Here is a 21,587-nt window from a genome sequence, read left to right on the forward strand (position 1 = left end):
TCGCCGGTCGATCGCGCCGATCGTCGCGCGGATAAAGAGCGGGCCATTAACTCCGCAAATACTCCGGCTGCGGCAACGAAAGCACGTTGTTCGCAGTCAATACTTTTTCCTATCGCGAGAAGTAGTAAGAACGGGCGGGAAAAGAAGCGAAAAAGAAGGAGGACGGCGCGGATGGAAAGAGGGAGGGTGGTGGCAAAAAGAAAACGGCACCGTTGCGCGAAGGCCGAGGCGCACATTCTCGTTACCACCCCTTCGCAAAATTACTGACCACGGGCAACGCGAGCGAGCGCCGCGCAGAAAGAAAGAAAGAAGAGATGAAAGAACGCGCGAGAGCAAAATACGGATAAAAAGAAACCCTCTCTTGTGCCCGAGCGGTGGTTAAACGTCGAGAGGAGTGATGCGGGGCGGATAAGTGGAGGGGCCAGAACATTGCAATAAAAATAAACTGCTGTTCGAGGGGCTGAAAGGCGGCAAGCCGGCGAAGTTGCAGTCGAGGGCGAGGAGATGCGCGCCGCGCGCACGAGAAAAGAAGATGAAAAAGAGAGGTAGGAAAAAGACGGAAAGTAGTAGCAGAAGAAAGAGAGCGGCGAAAGAAGGCAGCGCGCCGGTCGTTTGCAGGGCGCGCGAGAAGAAGGAGGAAGGGGGAAGGAAAATAAGGGGAATAACGAAAGAAGCAAATAAGAGTCTCTGTGTGAGCCTCTTCTTCCTCCACCGCCGCCTCCGCCACTACGACTACGCCACACGTTGCACTGCCGTCTTCCCTCCATCCTCTCGTGGGGGGAGGGCAATGAATAAGAAGGCGCGAACGGGGCAAAGTAGAAAGGCCGAGCGTGAGAGAAAGAAAGAAGAAAAGAAGCGGCGAAAGAAGAGCGAGCGAGCGAGAGAGAGAAAAAGCGAGAGAAGAAAAATAAAAGTCCGGCAGGCCTTGGCTGCTGCTGCAGTCATCGACGGCCGCGTTGCCAAGTTTTGTTTATCATAGTTCGCCAGCTTCTTTCATTTCTTCCGGCAAAAAAAAAAAAGAAAATAAAAAAATAAATCTCATGATTCCCAAACGAATTTTGCAATTGCGACCAGTTGCGTCGCGATGCTGTTGTTACCGGCGATACACGTGTCAATCTCGATACTTAGTATCATAGAATTTCAGCGCGCGCAGTTTCTCACTAAAATACATTCACACAAACTTGAAAAATCGAAGAAATCTTCTCGGAACAACATATAGCGGTATGAATAATACTACAACTATAGGTATTCATGTCCGTCAATGTTATTGAAACTTAATTCACGGGAGGAGAGACGTAATCGCAACGCACGTCATTCTGAGATTACGCGACTCGCAACGTATATAACTTTCTAGCCATCGTCGCTGCGATTTTTGTACACGATGCGATCGCAATAAAACAGATTAAAAATCATGATGATAAAGAGAAATATATCTGCGTCTATATCGGACAATCAAATTCCTTATGCATAATCTGATTGCAACAACGAACGCAAATGGAAACAGTCGCAGTTTTGCACTTTATCGTTACCGTAAGACGATTTACATATTACGTGCGTAGACCATTCGTCGTGCGTTTACGCAGATATGTATATGTGCGATCTATTCACCTTGTCTCGTTCCGTGATTCAAAAACAGAGGATCGTCGTCATAATTTTTATGCGAAAATCTTAGGTTTTTTCTCAGACATTTTCACGAAGAAACGGATGAGACTTATCGAATCGAGAAAACATCACGACGCTCGGGAAAATTGTCCGAGTTTGGTCCTTCTCGCTCGTCACCAAGTTGCGTGTACTCATCGGCACTCTGAGTCATCGTGCGTGCACGCATGCACGCGTTGTCTCGGGCCGCGCATGCGTCCGCGAATGTGCACGCGCGCATGCTTTACACTCCGCACGCGTATAAATATGTATACACGCGCGTGTACACTAACCGACGCCGACGCTCGTGATCGCGGAGTCGCTGCGCTCCATCGTCTCTCCTTTTCCTCCCCCGTTGCACCCATTCCCGTCTCGCTCTACACTTCCCTCCCGGTTCTCGTACAGAGCCTCGCGGCCCTCGCGCACTTACAAACGTTTGCATACAAATACACCGGGTATCTCGATGGGTGGTATGCTGATTAGGGAATCCACGCGCAAATTCTTCCATTATTTATGGATCCTCATTTTTAGGACGGGCGGCGTTGCGCCTCGCCGCCCGCGCGCCCCGGCCTCGGGCCCGGTGTAATTTAACATTTCTGCGCGGGGATATTTTAGTTTTAATCGCCGTATCGATTCGCAGGAGCGCGGTAACGGTCGATGCACTACACAGAGCGCGATACCGCAAACTCGCTGCGAGTTTTCTCTCGCAGAGATGCGAATCGCGACGGAGAAGCGGAAGAACGTTCGCGAAAGACATGGCCGAACATGTTAACGACTGAATATCGTCGTTGCTCGCGCTCTCTCGTAATCCTCTCGCTTTTCCTCTTCTTGATTCCGCGGTATCGATTTGTTCGCGAGCGCGATCGCGTGAGAGCACGCGCTACCGGGATCGAGAACTTCCAAGTCGTTTTACCTTCGTTTCTTATCCTTATCCCGCGCGCAGTTATAGTCTCTCTCTCTCTCTCTCTCTCTCTTGGAGCGACATCGAGAAGCGGTAACGAGCGCGCTCGCACACGCAAAGAACGTCGCCCAACTTCCACGCGCGTTTCGCACGCGGGATTTCCAACGTCGCCCGATATTTCCGCATTCTAGCAAACGAACGAGAACGATTCTCCGTTGTACGTATGTGGAATACATTCTCGCGCGAGGAGAATTTATTTCGGCGTGACCACCCGCAACACTCCGCACAGATGAATGCAGATTGCGTTGCATCACAATCGCATACATACATACGTCATCCCATGCCGCGTCGATAACGAAACAACCTCGCGACATCCTGATTTACGATGCAATTATATATTTCGTAAGAGTTAATATTCTTTATACGTCATTTCGTGTTTATTAATAACGATGTGCTTAATTGATGATTCAAATGTAAACACGTAGAATGTGTAACGAAAGCAAAGTTGCGGTAATTATTGTGGAAATCTGTAAAAATACATATATGCAGTCAAACGCACATATATTTGCATATATTATGTGTAATCAGTTTTCCTTTCCAGAAAAAAAACAGAAAAGGTCACCGATAAGAACCGAGGGTTCGATCTGATCGGCGGTGACGTGCGTAACGGCGCGCGAAGTTTCGCCGCGACTATTTCCCGCGACTATTTCTCGTCGTCGTCGTCGACTCGCTGCACTTTCGGTGCTGCAACAAGAAGGGCAAATAATACCGGATTTAAGAACCGGCTGCATCCGTGCAAGACCGTGTCAGATTACGCGCCGGTTCTCCATCTTACACCTCTTTGCCCTCTCTATCCCCCCTGCCCTGTTCCTTCTGTCTCTGCGCTCACGGTGCGCGCGCGAAAACAGCAGCGAAAAACCGCAGCGCGATACCGACGCTATATGTACACACACTCAGGTGTGTGCTAAACGAGCCGCGATAAATGGACCTCGATCGTTAATTAAGCCGACGCTCAGATCTATGCACGATGCGACATTACAAATCATCGTTGCGTTACACGCCGCTCGGTTTTTTATTCGCAGTAAATATAACCATTGCCTTGTGCAATAGCGATAATTGCTAGATGCAAGTCTCGCTTTGATAATACGTTTAATAATTTTCCGCGTACGCGATAGTTTTTTTTTTTTTGTGTCTGTTCGTTTTTTCGTTTCTGTTCTTCACGTTCGCGCGACATGTAATACGTACATATAATACGTAACATACATCTCGTTTCTCCGCCATTGCGAAATGGCCAGGAAGACGAAATCCTACTTTCACGCTCGCGCATCGAGCAAAGGCGGCACGGTTGGTGGGGTCTCGTTGCCGCGGTTGGTAGCGTTGTCGTCTACACGAACACATATCGGGTCTGCCCCGCTTGTGGCAGTAACCTTGCGTTCTCGCGTCACGTCATTTTTTTCATCATATCAAACGTATGCTAACATACGTCGGCGTGACGCGCGAGCGCGACGCGCGGCAACGGGAGAAGAGGACGGTCGCGGTTGCGGTACAAGGTAAGACAATATGAGGAGGCTTGACGGTGGTCAGTATCGCCGGTACAGTCTGCGGAAAATCACTTTACATCTATATTCCTCTCTTCTTCTGACTTTTTGTCTTCGTTTTTTGCGCACGCAGGCGAGCCGGCAACGTGCTAACTTGGAAAACGCGGTTTCCAGAGAGAGCAACTGGCAACAAGCTGAACAATAAGTCATGCGATATTGTATCAAAATAATTATTATAGAAAAAACAAACAGAGCGCGTCAACGAGATCGATTGGCGATGATCGATTTATTATGCAATGAGCAAAACGCGATATACAGTACACAAGAATATAATCGTGCGTAATTAACATCAAATACTGACGTATCGACTTCGACGATGTTGTGTAATAAATTAGCTCGGACTCGTGGAAATGCAAATATCGAAAATATTGCTCGCGCGAAACGACGCTACGCTGCCGCCGTCGTTGCCGCGTGTTGGCACGCCGGCCACGTTTGCGTTTACACTCGGTCGATCAGCCGAGGTGGCATTAACGTCTCGATATCCGCGCAACCTTGACCGAGTACGCGACCGATTGCTGAATCCTCGACACTGGAGACGACCCTGGCGATTCCCGCCAATGGAAAATTGTGCGCGCGCTCGATCAACAGCTAAGAGTACTCTCGGTATCTTATCCGTATCTCATTTGCCAAACGAGAATTTTTCTCGGAAAAATAAATATATGCGAGATGAAACGTGTTTTTTTTTTGTAATTTTAAATTCAGAAATGTAACCCGTGCGCAACTAGACGTCGATCCTTTGTCGTTACGCAATATGATTTTAAAAAATATTTTTTACTTAAACTGGTCTTGCGGTTGCTTCGATGCGAGTCGCTGATGAAAGAAAGCCGGCAAACTGTCTTTGATAATCTCTAATTTATTTTAATGACGGCAAAGCGTGACTTGAGGGGAGAAAGAAAGATGGAAGAAGAGCGAGACGACAACGGCGACTCGGCGAGACTTCGGGGGAATGTCGAACACCGCCGACGCCGCTACGTTGTCGGAGGTCAGGTTCACCAGCCGCGCGATGTGCTCGATCTTTCTTTGCTCCTCGTTTCCAATGCACAGATGCAGCGCTCGCGCGATCAACGCAGTTCTTTTTTTCGCGTTACGTAAGCTTTAGTAGACGACTAAAACCAACATAACGAAGCACGTACGTACAACACGGTGCTTCTGTTAACAATCATTTATTGCTAAAAACAAAAAAGAAACAATAATCACCGATGCTTCGAAATCGATACTGCATCTAGTGGTTTTTAATTTATTTCCATATTTTTGGAGTACGTACTTCGTATTGTTGCATATCGAGTAAGTTAATACCAATAAATGTATAATGTGAAAGAGAACTCGGCGTGTTAAAATAGCAATTGAAACATCGACGATAAGTTTGGAGCAGCTGTTGACGCGCGAAATCTCGTGACGCCACGCGACAGAGGCCTTCGCGTAACGACGCGTTCCTGCGAAGGTCTCTCCCGGTGCAAGCGGGATCAACGTTCCTGAAGCGTAAGAGGATAGTCAAAAGTAAGACCGAGTCAAATCGCGTGGAATCCGAAGGCCCCGAGTTGCGCCGTGCAGCAACAGCAGCAGTCGAGGCCTCACGGCCGAGAGAGTCCGCGTCCGTGCGAAGCGGCGTGTCTAGCGGAGAAAGAGAACGCAAGATGCTGGCCGCTGCATCTTGCATATATGTATGTTTTATGTCAGCGTGCATTCTGCATTTGCGCCGTTGCCACGTCCTCTCCTCTCTGAAGTTCTCTCTCTCTCTCTCACTCTCCTTCTTTTTCTTAGTCTGCCGACCCCCGTCGTTCCTTCCTTCCTCACTCCCGGCCTCCCTTTCTCTACTTCGTGCATCCGTGTCTTTTCTTCTCATTAAAATCCCGCGTCCTCCTCTCTTTCGTCTTTTCTATTCGTTTCTTCGGTTCTCCACCCGCGCTTCTTCTCTCGAATCCCGCGCCGGGACGCCGCCGCAAGAGTCAACGAACTCTCCGGAAAAGCGAATGTTCACTGCCGAAAAAAAAGAGGGAACCCAGAGGGAAAGCGCGTTACAATATAGCGTTGGTATGCTTAATAGATTGCTTGTCGAGATAAATAACCCGGCTCTGTATAAGCCAAGCCGAACGAAACATTAAGCAGCACCGAGAGAGTACAAGCACCGATTGTTGCCTGCCGTTGATCAACCGCGACGATGTAACAAGATGACTGGCTATCGGCAGATTTTTCCATGTGCGCTAGAGCTCGTTACGTCGCCGTAACAAAACAAAGCTTATCCCATTGCGCGCGTCGCTATAGTTTCTTTTTTTGCCGCTACAGCCACTAGGTAACTCAAATTTCTCCCCTCGTTATGCTTAAGCGATATTCCCACGAGATGCGCGACGAGGTGAGAGTTAGGCTTCTTGCCGACGAAATAGTTTTTCTTCGTGCTTATGCACGAGCTGGCGATCTGCATACGTGGCATCCTTTTTTATCTCTCTTCTCTGCGCAGCGAGAAGACGCTCCGCCTTATTCTCTTCTCGTTCTCTTAATCTCTATAATATATACTCTCGCAATTAAGTTATTTTATAATTTAAGTCTTGGATGTTCTCTTTGTTAATTAAATGTAAAAAAATGGTACATTTTTAGTTTGTTTTTATGACATTCTTATGTTCTCTGGTGCTTAGTTTGTCGCGCGTGTTCTTAAAGAGTTTATTCCTTATGGTACACGAGTAATTTCTAACTTTAGCTCTCTCTCTCTCTTTTTCTCTCTCTGCGGTTTTCTTCCGCTCTCTTTTTCTCTCGGTCGCTCCACGCCTCTCACGCCACGGCTCTCATTTCTCTCTACACGCGAGCGATCTTGTCGTTTTGTGCCACTCGGTCGCGAAAAATATCCGATACACGGAACTTACGCGGCACACGAAACCGATTCTCGGCCGGCTAGAAGTGACGGAACGTCACGGGAGACCGATCAGTCTGTCTCGACGGACGTTGGAGTCCGTAAAACGCGCTCTTCGAATCTCGACTCCGCGAACAGTACGCTCGGAAAAGAGACGCGATCGAGTCGCGTCAATCGAGATTTGTAATTCATGTTTACGATTTGCATTTATCGCTAAATGTGTGACAGTTTTATAATCCAAGGTTTTCTATTTATTATATAGATTAGATTACAATGTTATCGCGTGAATTAAGAAACAAGCGGAATCACTTTCCGTCAAATAAAGATATTGTCTACGCATCTCTAAATATCTACCAGATTGATGTTTCACAAAAGTTCCGTGTCTAGGCTTTTGTAAAATAGAGTAATTGTCCTAATTGAGGAATGGTTCTGTTTAAGCGAATTTTTGCGAAACTCCCGCGAGAAAAATTGTCGAGTGTCGTTTTCAAGCGCTTTCTTCTTCGCGCGGGGAAACGAAAACGTGAAAATCCAAAGTGTAAGTTCAGCGGGGCGCACGCGATGCGAGGCTTTCGCAAGCACGGTGAATACGTCAGGATCTTTCTCCTCGTGTATCTCGCGTTAGTCAGCGGGCAGTATCGTTCGCGCTCGAAGGAGCGCGTCGTCCTCGTCCCGGAATGTGTGGCCGCGGTACGCGATCCTGAGGAAGGACGTGTTCTCGTGGGGTCAGCTGTTAAGGCTTTAACGTGTGGTTATTTTCGTGAATGCCGAATGACGACGAAGCACGTGGACCTCGGCGAGGATGTCAATGTCAGCCCTCGGGCGCTTTCATTGCGACCTATCCGGGCGAGTTTGCCGCGCCGGGCTTCACAATGGAAGCGAATCCGGAAACACAATAAGACACCGAGAGATCCGCTCCGTCGTCCAGTTGCTTCGTCCCCCTTTCTCTCCCCTTTCCGTTTTCTCTGTCACGAGATATCGAGGCATGTACGTGTGGTCAATGGCGAGGCCAGGCCAAATACCGGTTTATTTGTTTACCTACTCTCGGCCACTTTTTGTCACAAGAAGATGGTGTAACTTGACCTGCCTTCCCCTGTTGACTTCGCGTGTAGATATATAAATATTCGTGTGTTTTTGTGTGTTACCTCTTACCTCACTCTCGTGCCGTGAGTCTCTACAGTAGGTGGATCACAGTTAAATCGCGGTGGTAGGAGCTAGGTAAAAAGATCACAAAATATGGCACACTGTTGCCCGAGTTCATCGTTCGGCACTTCGCGGCGCGGCTGGGCCGTTCTGGTGGGGGCGGCGAATCCGGAGGAAGATGACGAAGAAGAAGAAGAAGAAGAAGAGTATGGTGACCAGAGAGAGGGAATCTCAGGAACGGGTGACACGAGGAAGGAGCACTTGGAGAACCGACGGAATCGAAGTATGAGGATACGGAGAGAAAGGAAGACACGGAGAGAACGAGACGCGACGATGAGGAGGATCCGCTTAGCGCACTGTCAGCTGTCAGCGAGCACGTTGCCGATGATCTTCTTTTACAACCGTCACGACTCTTCACGCCGAGACGAGACAGATCGACAGCCCGACACCCTCGAGGCGCTGTCCCCTCAATCACGTTGGTTCTTTGAAGAACGGTTCTTCTTGGAGTAACAAGCTCTTTTCTTTCTTCAATCTTTACTCTTGGGATCCCACAAGTCTTCTGTTGATCGGTCTCACTGCACAGCTTTTGGTCCCGATAATTTACCACTTGTTCTTTCGTCCATAGTTTTGGTCTCTGGTTTTTTTTCCAAGCTGACAGTGCGTGGGAGAGGAAAGGGGATGAAGATTAACGTCGTTGGTCTTAGCGGTCAAAATTGTCGTGATCGTTGCAATCGTCGCGGTCGTCGCAGTCGTCGTCGTCGTCGTCGTCGTCGTCGTCGTCGTCGTCGGCGTCTTTGTCGCACTCTCGTTTCTCCGTATGTGTGTGTGTGACACGGTGCGCGTGGTGTCGCGTGAAGTTGATCGTGCGTGCGCACCTTGTGCTTCGTTAAAGAGTCTTTTCCGTATAAAATGCTGGGGCGCCGGCGAGAATCGGCTTGGCCGTCGCCGCGTAGGCTTCACGCCGGCGTCCTCGCAGCGGATTGGCGGCAAGCTGTGCGGTGGGGGACACTGGCGCGAAGGTCCGAAGGTAGAGTACTCGCCTCGAGAAGCCACCAGAGCGGATCCAGGAGAGTATGGAGTGGGGTAGTGCCCACTGCTATTGCCGGCAGCAAGTTCTATCTACAAGGGGTTTTTCAGGGACGACGTAGGGTTGCATTAGATATCCTCAGGATAAATTCACAACGATGACACCGAGTTGAATTAAGGCTGACCGGGCACTGGTAGCCGTTCATAAACCGGACGTTTCGCAGGATTTATCGATAAGATAACGACGATTTCACAAGCAAGCGATTTGTGTTATACAAGAATCCGTATATCGATATTATTAATCGATTTATTGCAAGCGGAACTTTATGAGCATCGAGTGCCAGTGAAACAATTCGACTAGCTTGCTTATGTCGACGAGATCGAAGCAATTATTGGTCCCGAGACACTCGGGCAGCGTGAACTAATGCGCTCGAACTGCCAAAAATAAACGGCAGCTCGGAGGGAGTTTCTAATCGGGATGTAGAATGCGAACGACCAATGGTCTCCCTCTAAATTTGGGACCGCGATCTAGTGGGATCGTAGTAGGCGCGTAGTAAGTCGAGACAAATTCTAGTGGGGATATAAAGGCCCGTGGAAGAGACGGTTGGACCCGTAGAACGGTCTCACCGAGCGGACCTCCTTCGTCCATCGGTGGGACAAGGACGCGATTGAAACGAGAAAGAAAAAGGCAGAGTGAGGTGAGTGTGAAAGAGAAAGAGAAAACATGGAGAGAGTCGGAGTATCTATCCTACAGTACCCATCTTTCTACTCTTCTCTTTGTCTCAGTTTCTGCGTAGTCTCTTCTATCCTTGTCTCGTGTTCATTTTGCACATGTCGTCTCTCCGTCTCAGCTCCTCTCTTTTTCTTCTCTCTCTCTCTCTCTCTCTCTCTCTGTCTTCGACTATTATATTTCTCCGTCTATACCTCTCGCCTCTCTCGTGCTCCCTCCCCTCCGCTTTCGTGCTCGGGAACAGCCAGGCTATTCACCCACGCATGCACGAGATGACGATGATGATGATGATGCCGGAGAACGCTGGCCGTGCTGCAACATGCAGACTCTCCGTACGGTCGCTGCTTTCCCGTTCGGCGGGCCGCGGCGTTATAGTTACTTCGAGCGTAAAAATCGCGACGATAAAATTAGCATTTGCAGGAGAAAAGTGCGTCTTCCAACCGTGCATGATACACTGGCGCGTCTTTACTAATTAGCAATTAATGTTAACTGTTCAACTTCCAGTCGCGGCGCCGCAAAACTGCATTTCGAGAAACGTTGTATCTCGCGTCCCACACAAGACCGACCGTACGACGTTATCGATATCTTTATGATACTTTTCAGGGACTTTTGACAAAGACACCCTTTTTCCATTGCGGGATAAACACGATGTTTTAATCAGTCAAATTAATCTTTACCGCGCAACATACATACACACACAAAATCACTTTTTTCTAATCGTATGTGTGACCTCTATTTTTAATCTCGAAAAAAAAAGAAATACCCCGGCCACACTTTGTCATGTATCATGCGCACATTTTTTTCTCGCGGTGCAGCTCGCGTGCGCGCGAGCGCGAGTGACATTGGTGCACCGTCGTGGTTGTCGTCGTTGAATGGCCTCGCTGACACAGATTCCGAATCGGTTATTTTTTCCTCCGTCTGCTCTCGCTTTTTTATCTCTCCGCTTCTCTTGGTGTGTGCAACGCCTGGTTTCCTCCCCGCATGTCCGCCTCTGTTCGCAGACCGCGCTCGCTCGTTTTCCTTTCTTTTCTTTCCTCGCGCGCTCATCTTTTTCTTTCCTTCGCGTTCTCCACTCCCTCGCATTCTCAGCCAGATCCTGACCTACGACTACGCGCGGGCCAACGTCTGAATTTCGGCAGTCGGCCCATCCGAGAGAATGGCGGACTTCAAAATGTCGGACAAAGTCAATGTTTTATGACGCATTTATGATGAATATGTCTGTCTTTAAAGGTTTTATATAAAACAATTTATATGTTTTTCTATCAAAAATATAAAAAGTATTTAAGTGGAACTGTTAAATTTAGTGTAAAATACTCGAAAGTTTTTTGTTTCAAACTTATAACAATAATATTAATAATACGTATAAAGTTAGTTCTGTCTACTGATGCGTTTTTATTTGAAATTTTTTTGTTTTTGATAGAATGGTTTAAAAACAATATTTGAATTATATATGTTTATGGAAAAAATGTTTTGTCTAATATCGCTGGATTTGACGTGCGTGTAAAAACGTAAAAATTTCAAGTGTTTCAACTGCGTTGCATTTCGACGATCAGCTCCGAGTACACGCAAAATGTACAGATATATCTGTCTCGCTATCGCCACGGAGGGAACTCGAGGAACTGTTTTCCTCTCCCTTTCTCTCTCGCGCGTTTCTCTTTCCTCCTCCGTTTCTCGTTCTTTTTCTCCTTTCTTCCCGCGTTTTCGCAGCCAGATCCTGACCTACGACTACGCTTCGTGCGGACACGCGAATTTCGTCCGAAAGCCAACACAGCCGAAGAAACGGTTTCGCGGGCTTCCGAGGTCACGGAGCAACAGTGGGGGACCAGTCTGTGAGTTTTGAAGGGGTCGCGACGGGAAGGAACAGGATAGACGAGAGGGAGATCGAAGTAGGTGGTGGAGGTGGAACATCGAAGGGGGCCGAGGGGGATGTCCAGGAGGATGCGGTGGTAGCGGAGGACTAAACGACATGGCTCATAGCGGGAAAGAGGAGAGGAGGAGGCACAGAAAGAGCTCGACGAGGAAGAAGAGGACGCACAAGAAGAAGAGAAGGAAGAAGAAGAAGAAGAAGAAGAAGAAGAAGAAGAAGAAGAAGAAGAAGAAGAGAAGGAAGAAGAAGAAGCAGAGGAGAACGAAGAAGAAGAAGAAGGGGGCTGATCCAACGGCAATATACACACGGAGTAGTGCAGACCACGGCAAAACTCCGCAGTTTTGTGCTGTTCGATTTTGCAAACTTATATTTAGAAGGGCAACGATCTTTTGCCGCGCGCGCGGCGGCTCCGGTGAGAGAAAGAGAGAGAAGAGAGGAGAGGAGAAAGGTTCTCGGATACAAACGCGCGGTCTCTCTCTCACGAGACGGATGCCGGGATTTCTCGACCGCGAGAGAGCCACGAAATGGCAACTCTCGCTACCATTACGTCTGTGCCCGGTTTTTTCTGTTTAACTTGATATATTTTTCTCTTTTGCTCGTTTTTTTGTCATTTCTTTTTCACGAATGACTCTTTGTCATCTCGTAATGAGCAAAATTATCAGCATCTCGCGTTAGTGATATCTTTCAGAATATTGTTGTCAATTCGTGCCCGAATAACGTTTCTCCGCGCTGACACAACACAGATGCCGTTTAATCATTCATACGATTCGCCACGAAATATTCGCGACTCGGAATCCGCAAGCAATTGTTGCGAAATTTAAAATTAGACCGCAATTAGCTCGCGAACGCAGATCTATTTCGCGAGTCGCGCATTCCTCCGCGCCGCACGCATTATTAACCGTTGTCGAAATTATAGACGAGCAATACTGTGACGCGCGTATTGAACAATATCGCCTCGGCATCAAGATCGAAAACAGTGCGGAGATCCTTCGGTACTGCCCTATAATCGCGCATGCATTATGGGAACCTTCGGGGTCAGTCACCTCGGCAAAGTGTGTGTGTTTCGTCGTCGCCTTGACTCGCTCGCGGCGAGTTTCGCGCGGACTCGCATTCCCCGCTCAATAACGAATTCGCCGGTATACATCTCGCGCGCGAATACGTGCCGCTAATTGACATAATTGTCCGCAACAAATATTCGCGTGGGCCACCATAGCGGAAAAGTTTCGTCTATTATCGCGCAGTGAAGAGCGTGTTCTGCCATATCTACACTCGCGTACGTCTTTTGTTTCGCCTCGTCTTGTGTTTTTTTTTCTTCGTACAATATGGAAAATCGACGCAGAAATGCCGCAGCACTGTCGACGTATATAGATGCGTCATTAAAAATAAATGGCCGCTTCTGAAATAGCTCGCCTATTTCGGTTTCGACGATAATCGCGCAACACGTGTCACCGCGTGTTTCGCTTCCATACGTCGTGCGAATTTCCGTAAAAATTCGCGGCGACACTCCGTGGTGAGATTTAGCCTCGCGCCGATTCGATTTCCCGCGAAACCTCCTCGAGCAACCTACCGCGTTGAGATATTTCCGCGATAGCGCTCCGATATATACATACGCTGAAACGTAATATAAAGCGGCGGGTACGCATGGCGTGCGCGGGCGGATTTCGCTCTGTCGTGGGGAACGGAGGTTTTTCTCTCTTTCTTCCGTCTCTTTCTCCCCAACCGCTTCTGCAATATAAGAGTGCAATCTTATCGTGGAGCAGCGCGCTGCTCTCTCGCCGCGGCTTGTAGAGGAGCGTGCGCGCGCGCGGAGTCAACGTACGATAAAAAAAGCACGAAGAATAAACTCCGTTCCGCGTACCTTCCCTCTCTGTTTCTCCTTCGAGCCCTCTTCCTTCTCTCGTACACGGGCTCTCCTCCTTGTCATCCGCGTGTTGCAACTTCTCGGGCGTGTGTGGGCGCGAATGCACTCTCTTCCATCTTCTCTTGTCGTCTCTTTCTGTCTTCCGGTCTTTCTCCTCCTCCACCACCTCCACTTTTTCCTCTCTTTCTTTCTCTTTTTCTCTCCGCCGAGAACCTTCCTGCACTCTTCCCTTCTTTACCACCTTCGCCTTCGAACCTCACCGCCCGCTTCTCTTCCCTCTTTTTCTCGTGGTTTGTTTGGGGTAGGTCATGGCGAAGCCGCGTATATACGAAAGACCGGGGGAAAGGGGAGAAAAGTGAGAGAGGAAAGAACCGTGTGCACACGCCGCGTGTGCGCGTTGCGCCGCGTCGTCGCGACGCGCGTCTTCCACCTTCTTTCGCTCGCGAACGACGACTCTTTGTACCGATTGTAAAGTTTTGACATGTCATTTGCGGCTGTGAACGGCATTCGTTCTCCTTTGACGCAGTCCGCTCTCGTAAAATGCATTTGCGCGGATTCGATTACACGTGAAAGAGAAAATCATAAAAGACTGAACGTTAATTCCGCAAATATGGAGATCACGAATTTTGCGTATCGTTCTGCTAATTAATTTTGTTGACGAAGATCTTTCGTTGCGAGATACTTAAGTTTTACTTTATGTAGTCACATAAAGTGAGATTTCTTTTGAAAATCTTTGTACTTTAAAACGAAGCTTTTCGTAAACAGATATTCTGCTTTCCCGGGAAAATTAAATTTCAGCAATGATCACTCTCGTGTCATTATTGCTCGTCGTTCTTTCGGATTCATCGGCTTTTGCGAGCGATCGAATTCATTCGATTAAGCCGATTTCAAAGAGGCCGCACGCGTTATTGTTGCCGATCATGCGATCCGAAAATCATAGAAAATTACTGAAAAGCCAAGAAACTCTCCGTGACGATCCGCTCGGGACCGGGCGAACGGGGAGGAGAGAGGTGAAACGGAGAAGGAGAGGGAGGAGGGAGGAGGCGCACCCCTCGTCTTGAGACGTCGTAATTCTGTCTTTGCCATAACGGCTATCCGACACGGAACTTGACCCCCTTTCCTCCCCTCCCGCCATCTGCGCTTTCGGTTTTCTTCCTCGACTCGAAACAGAACAATCTCCCCCTTCCTTCTCCCCGCTTCTCCTCGGTAACCAGAAGGGTTACTCGCACAGAAAGAGAGAAGGAACGGTGAAACAATGACACGCGCGCGAGAACCGTTATTTAAATATTACACGGGAACCTTCCGGGCATGTAAGAAGGCAAAAAAAAGTTTCTCTCCGAGGGACCGTAACGTGAGAAAGACTCCTTGGGATTCGTATGCCGGAACGGAGAGATGCACGCCGGTAAATAGATAATACCGTGTTTTTCTTTCTTGCTATCATAGCGAGAGGGGCGAGAAAAGCGTACTCATTATTTGATCGTCCCCTCCTTCCCGTTACATCGCCTCGCCGTTGACGATTAAATCTTTAAACATTATTGTTCGCGACTCCGTGCTCCGTGCGCTCTTACATTTTAGTAATTTCCTCTGTTACATCTTACAATAATTAGAAATCTGTCGATCCGATAATGATCGAAAATGATTTTCAAGTTATTAAATTTCTCGCGCCGGTCCTTTTTCGCTTTCTATTTTAATTAAGCCGAGCCAAGTTTGTTGTTTAATGAATTTTCCAAAAACTATTTTTGTCGTCGCGCGATAACTCGAAGACTGATGTAAGTTATTCAAACGCGCGTGAGTCTTCGAACGCAATAACAAGATGTCGCAACAATTTGCATCCGTTAGAAGCTCTCTAAGATTTTCTTTCTTTCCCCTCATCCTTTTCTCTCTTTGGTTCTAGCTCCTTTCGGCAGCTGCCGGCTCGATCCAAAACTATGGTCACGAATCGATCAAGGGAGGATCATAGTCTGGATGCGACTACTTGGTCGTTGCGCCGAAAACAAACCGGTTTGACGCGCGTTGAAAGAGCGAATTGGGGAGAAGCGCGAGCAAAAAATTCATTTGAATCGACCGACCCGAGTCGGGCAGAGGCGTTGAAATAATTGGATTTTAATTTTCGAGATAGAACAAAAAAACGCGGGTGTGCTCACCCCCGGTCCTGAGAACCGTTCTGTCGCGAATGTTTATGTAATATTGCGGCGTCAGCTCTTCCCTCTTGGATCTCCGCATAACCCTTTATTTCCCACGAGCTCACAATACATCCTCAAGTATTTCAAACTTTTTTTTTTAATGCAAGAGTGCCATTGTTGGAGACAACGCGGCTGTGAACGCGCGCTCATCTATTATTTTTAGTTATCTTTAATTAACTAACATTTGCGCGCGACTCGATTAAATCCAATTTCCAGTTAAAGCATGTGACACTTTTGATCATTTTTTCATAAAACGCCATGTCGTTCTCGTATTCATGTGGCTTTACGAATTGATACATTTTTTGTAACATGTTCCGGTAACCTGTTTCACTAGTTTTGAATTATTAATACGTGCCAGCAACAAGTGATAAAAAAAAAATCTGCGTGGCAAATTATCAGTGAACGTTAAGGAATAAAGCTCAAGATTCAATTGTGACACAAAAGTATGTATCAGTTTTTGTCACGTGAGACAGAACGAGAGAACGATGGCTCGCTTTGACGGCTCGGTGGTCCACGAAGAGAACGCGTGGGGACGGCACAAAGGCGGCGAATGTTTTAATTAAATCTCGGGGAAACGTGGAAACTTCACCATCGTCCGACGTTTTTGCGATTTTCCGAAAGTTTCGCTTCTCGCGCGCGGCGTAGCTTTTAAGGTGGCGATGGAAGAAAAGGAAGGACGAGGTAGAACACGGCAGGAGGACGAGTGCCCGAGCAACCCATTCCTCCTCGCTCACCACCCCCTTCCGCCTCCTGTTACCTTTTCTGCCGTCACTCTGACGCTATATCGCCGCGAAAATAAAAGAAGCCGCAAAAACAAAAGAGCGCTGTGGCTACTTAACGAAACAAATTGTTGTTTCGTCGCGGGAGGATGAGAATTTTAAAGTTTCGTCGCAGGGGGTTGGCGAGTATTCTACCTTTTTACCGCGCTATTCCTCTTTTTCTTCGTGCCGAGACCTTCTCCCGCTCCTTATTCGTCGGACGACAGTTTAACGTAATTCGGAGCTCGTTAGTGCCGCTTTCTTTTCCGGTACTCTTCCGGCACTTCCTATTTATTGTGCTGCTCGCGATGTTGGCGCAAAATCGCGCGAGACGCGGAGTTTGATAAGACGCGCGGAAAACGCAATTGTAATCAATCGTTTGGAAGGCCTCGCTGTTTCGTCGTCACATTTGTTACACAAAAGATCGCTTGCTAAACGACAACGTGCATTTTGCCGCGCAAATTGCGCGACATTCGTTAAATCTTTAGTGTACTGCAACGGCGCGGCCGTTAAGGTACGAGCTCGTTAAGGTACGAGCGCGAGCGAGAACGAGGATCGTTCGAACCGCCGCTGGCGGTCAGTTATGAGTATAAGTAAAAGACTATTTCACAATGCACAGAAACAAGGCGACACATTCAGCCGACGAGATATAAAAAAACGAAACGGCGATACACAAAAGAACGACACATGCCACAGCAGGTAGAGACAAAAAAAAAAAAAAAAAAAATTAACGCAGCATAAAAATAACCAAGTATAACATGTAATGAGTGAGCAAAGCGAACGGGAATGCAACACAGACAAAATGCCGAGTGATTTTCGCACGGAAGCGAAATTAATGCGAGGCAAAATAACAACGAATTGAATCGCGCTGAGAGTGTGTCGACAAACGAAAAATTGTGCTGTCAACGAACGGGACAATGCGTTTCTGCGACGTATACGTGCAGGATATGAAATAATAATAACAACTAAAATAAAATCGAGAAATCTCGGCTGTCGATGATATCGATTGAAAAAAAAGCTCAATAAACTTATAAGGTGCGTGTGTGAGACAAGGCGCTTTGGGCAAAGGCGGTAATAATAAAATGAATTGTTTTTTGAACGGGCTGAGTGTTCAACTCACTCGCTGCAGGGTGGACCAGCATTCCTCGAGGGTGCGTTCGCTGATGTTGCCCATTCCTCCACCACCGCCGGCACCTACTGCACCTCCAAGCCCCGCTGCAGAAGCACGAGACTATTCAAGCAAGATAGGATAGCTCATGTTAGTCCCCGATCCTCATCGTCCTCGTGGCGTTACTAACCGTCTCTATTACAAAACTTCTGTTTTTCGCAGAACTACTTTGGATCTTTCGGGAAGAAAGAGCGATCTCTTTCGTTTCGACGATGATAAGTGTCGAAAAAACGGCATAACAAAATAAGAAATTTTTTTTAAGACGATTGAGTATAAATTACTATCGATACTTGCAGAACGATTATTAAAAAATACGAATAAAAATTCTTTACGATAATACTGATACGCTGTTTCAAATCTAGTGTACATATTCGCGAGATGATGAAAACAGACGACATTTACTGTCTCTTGCTAATTACGGATCGCCGATGCTCGTTAACGCGATCTTACGGTTCCGCTATCTGTCAGGAGATACGCGTGGTGTGAGTTTTCGTCTCTCTCATTCTCTCTCTCTCTCATTCACTCACTCACTCACTCACTCACTCACTCACTCACTCACTCACTCACTCACTCACTCACTCTCTCACTCACTCACTCTCTCGCTCGCTCGTTTTCTCATGGTATCGAGACTCCGCGGCCCATGCCGACGCAGAAACACGACGCGATATTTTCTTGGTAACATCTTCCCGGCGTACCGTATGACGTATGCGTATGGTATTATCTGTGTTGCGCGGGTCAAGAACCCCGAGAGACGACGTATCTGCATCTCCCCGCATTGGTGTGCGTGGGCCGCGTTCGCATTTGCGGACTGCATTGCTACTTTGACGTGTGCGTGCTCTCCCGCTCTCGCTCTCTCACTCTCGCTCTCTTACTCTCTCTGTCTCTCTCTCTTTCTCTCTCTCACGCTTTCTCTCCCACTCACTCTGACTCAATCGCACACGCATGTACACGTTCTCTCTCTCTCTCTCTCTCTCTTTCTCTCTCTTTCATGTATACGAGTACGCGTGTAAGTCACTACGATGTGCTAAGTCAACGTACCCAGCTGATGTGGATGTGTGCGCACGCATGTGTGTCTGTATGTGTTTGCAAACCGTGGTCAGCGTATCTGGCTACAGTCGCGGAATCAAATCGACGAAATTGTCGATGACATGTGATTCCGTAACGCTAAAGACGACGTTAGATTAACGTAAAAGCCATCGCGCTTGTTTTTCCGGCTCAACTCGGATATTTCTCTAGTTTTCCGTGAACGAATGTTATATTTGCGAGTCGACGTTACTTGACGTGAAATTGAAAGTAACGCTCGATACGAAATTTGTTTACGAAAATGACGTATAAGTAACGTTATATATTTACTGGCCGATTCTTACGTGAGAGAAATGACGAGATGTATCGCGAGAGGCATTCATAAAAGCGCGCATATTTACGCACGAGAGACGACACTGACACGCAGAAGGAACCGCGATATCTCGCGATACTTAGGGTCTCGTCGACACAGAGTCGTCAACAGCGCGTCGTTGAATAAATATTTTTCCCCGCGAGGAGAAACCTCGCTCGAAAGTATTGTCCGGCGTCTGGCGGCCTGCGTGAGTGAATGACCCTATTTATCGGTGCGTTATATATTTTTATCGCGGTCGCCTCGCCCTACTTATTTATCACTGCTCTCTTCGCAGCGTGGATACGTTCGCGACTCGTCCATTTCTCTTTTTCTCTCTTTCTCTCTCTCGCGCGCGCGCACGAAGAGTGCATTTACGCGAGCGGAAAATAATAGAAAAAGAGACGCGCCGCAATAATATGTGTCTATGAATATATGCGTGTTTGTGTGCGTGTGCAACCGGAGGAGACTCTCCAAGTTTTTGCGGTTCGCAAACGAACGCGCAAAACTCAGAGAGAGAATCCCGCCGTTCGGTTCTTGCTCCGCGGCTTCTCACCTGCAGCTCGTTGACGAGCTTCTCCGTGAGCGTGGCGTCGTGGGAGTCCTGACTGGTCGCGCCCGGGCTCAGCATCGAATTCTGCGAGTTCTGCTGCTGATTGCCCGACATGTTCATACCGGCGAGACCGCCGTTCTGCGCGATGGTCCCAGCCATATTGAGTGCTTGCTGTTGAAGGTTCTGCGTGAGATTTTGCGCCTGCTGCTGCAGATTCTGCGTGAGATTCTGCGCTTGTTGTTGCAGCGCCTGTTGGTTAAGCGCCTGGCCGAGGTTTTGCGTAAGATTCTGTGCCTGCTGCTGCAGCGTTTGAGACAGATTCTGCGCCTGGCTTTGGATGTTCTGCTGCAGGCTCTGACTGGCCTGGCTCAGATTCTGCGGTTGATTCAACAGTTGTTGCTGCTGCTGCGGCGACAGATTCGGCGTCAGACTTTGCGCGAGATTGTGTTGCAGAGTCTGTCCGAGGTTCTGTTGCATGTTCTGCGTGAGCGCCTGAGTGAGCGCCTGGCCCAGATTCTGATTGAGCGCCTGAGCCGCCTGGACGGCCTGGACCGCGAGCGACGGGCTCGACGCTTGCGACATGGTCTGCTGTGCTTGCGCCAAACTGTGCAAACTCTGGGCCATGCTGGAGGCTATGGCGCTCTGATGGTCCGCTTGCGGCGACGGGGTCGTCGGTGCGGGGGAAGACTGATGCTGCGGGCCCTGATTGGTCTGGTTCATCGACAGCGCGTGCTGTTGTTGCTGCTGCTGCTGCATCTGCTGTTGTGGGCTCGCGGTTTGACCGAGAGTCGCGTTCGCACTCTGTTGCACCTGCGACACCGCGGTCTGCTGCTGCTGCTGCTGTTGTTGCTGCTGCTGCTGCTGCTGCTGACCGAGCGGACTGTGCATTTGCTGGACCTGCTGCTGATGTTGCTGCGTCGAATTTGAGATAGGACTGTGCTGTATTCCGGGCGAATGTTGAGGCGGACCACGCTGAGGTTGCTGCCAGTAGTCCGACATTTTGAATACATGCTGGCGCAGCGCGTGTAGATTCGCGGCTGCGGTAACAGCCGAAGCCTGGATCTCCATGGGTTCGGTCTCGTTTTCAAGGTCGGGCTCCGGCGAACTACAGGGATCCTCGTCCTCTTCCTCGTCCTCACGTTCGGTAATATCCTCTTCCTCCTCGTCGTGAATCCTCGTGGATCGGTCCGACTCGGATCCTGGCGGTCCTCCACCAGCAACAACAGCAACGCCACCGGCGCTTCCGGCGCCGCCGCCGCCAGCTCCGCCACCGCCACTTCCGCCGCCACCGCCACCACCGCCGCCGCCGCCTCCTCCTCCTCCTCCTCCTATCCCACCCCCCGAATCGCCAGAGTGGAGATGATTTCCTGGATGATGTTGATGATGATGCTGTTGCTGCAAGTGATGGTGGGTACGCGACTCTGGATTTTGGTTCTGTTGCTGCTGCGGATGTTGCGGCTGCTGTTGTTGTTGCGGTTGTTGCTGTTGCTGCTGCGGCGGCTGCTGTTGATGGTGATGCTGCGGCTGCTGGTGGTCTAATTGGCCGAAGTCTGGTTGGGCTTGCGTCTGGGCACGCAGGTCCAGGGCCGCCGTCGCGTCCGAAATTTTGAGGCCTTCGCGAGAAGCCCGGGCTACCCCCTTCCGGCGCAGCTTGCCCGCTTTTTCGCACCCCTTCCGGTAAGCAGCTCGACGGCCGGCACACCTCTGCGCTCGCCGCCGTTCCTTCCTATCTTTCTCCTCGCTCGGCCGCTGCTTTCAGCCACGGGATCGTCGTAACGATAACGATCCTCGCGCCGTGCCGAGCTTCGACGTGGGCGGCGGGCAACGTCAGTTACTCGCCACCTGCTGCGACTTCCCGGCTCTGCTACCTACCGCCTGGCTCATCAAACTTCCTCTTATGATTTCTTCACTCCCTCTTCCGGGTCCTCTCCCAGATCTTTTCTTCTCTAT

The 21,587-nt window shown here is 49.0% G+C and overlaps 2 protein-coding genes across 5 annotated transcripts in view; both read right to left on the bottom strand.

The window, feature by feature from the left end:
* LOC109853565 (zinc finger protein squeeze-like) overlaps positions 1-20,174 on the bottom strand; it is a 75,482-nt gene extending 55,308 nt beyond the window's left edge. For all 4 annotated transcript variants that reach the window (XM_020425796.1, XM_020425795.1, XM_020425794.1 and 1 more), the window contains exons 1-2: positions 19,641-20,174; positions 17,665-17,775 (exon numbers count right to left, since the gene is read on the bottom strand). In XM_020425796.1, coding sequence (XP_020281385.1) covers positions 17,665-17,775; positions 19,641-20,114 — 585 coding nt within the window. In that variant the 5' untranslated portion in view covers positions 20,115-20,174. The remainder of the gene's footprint in view (positions 1-17,664; positions 17,776-19,640) is intronic.
* A 95-nt stretch (positions 20,175-20,269) lies between these two features.
* On the bottom strand, positions 20,270-21,521 carry LOC109853505 (hybrid signal transduction histidine kinase L-like). The gene is made up of 4 exons (XM_020425702.1): positions 21,510-21,521; positions 20,975-21,203; positions 20,326-20,836; positions 20,270-20,279 (listed from the first exon to the last, which is right to left on the bottom strand). Exons 1-4 carry the CDS (start codon positions 21,519-21,521, stop codon positions 20,270-20,272), a joined length of 762 nt encoding a protein of 253 aa, XP_020281291.1.
* Positions 21,522-21,587: the final 66 nt, after the last annotated feature.

This window comes from Pseudomyrmex gracilis, unplaced genomic scaffold, assembly GCF_002006095.1.
Source record: "Pseudomyrmex gracilis isolate BER0280 unplaced genomic scaffold, ASM200609v1 scaffold_50, whole genome shotgun sequence".
Lineage (NCBI taxonomy): Eukaryota > Metazoa > Arthropoda > Insecta > Hymenoptera > Formicidae > Pseudomyrmex > Pseudomyrmex gracilis.

Excerpts from the sequence above, each read along its gene's own strand:
- LOC109853505 (XM_020425702.1), bottom strand. Across the intron at positions 20,837-20,974 it reads CCACTCTGGCGATTCGGGGG|GATCCGAGTCGGACCGATCC; the intron begins GTGGGATAGGAG and ends GAGGACCGCCAG.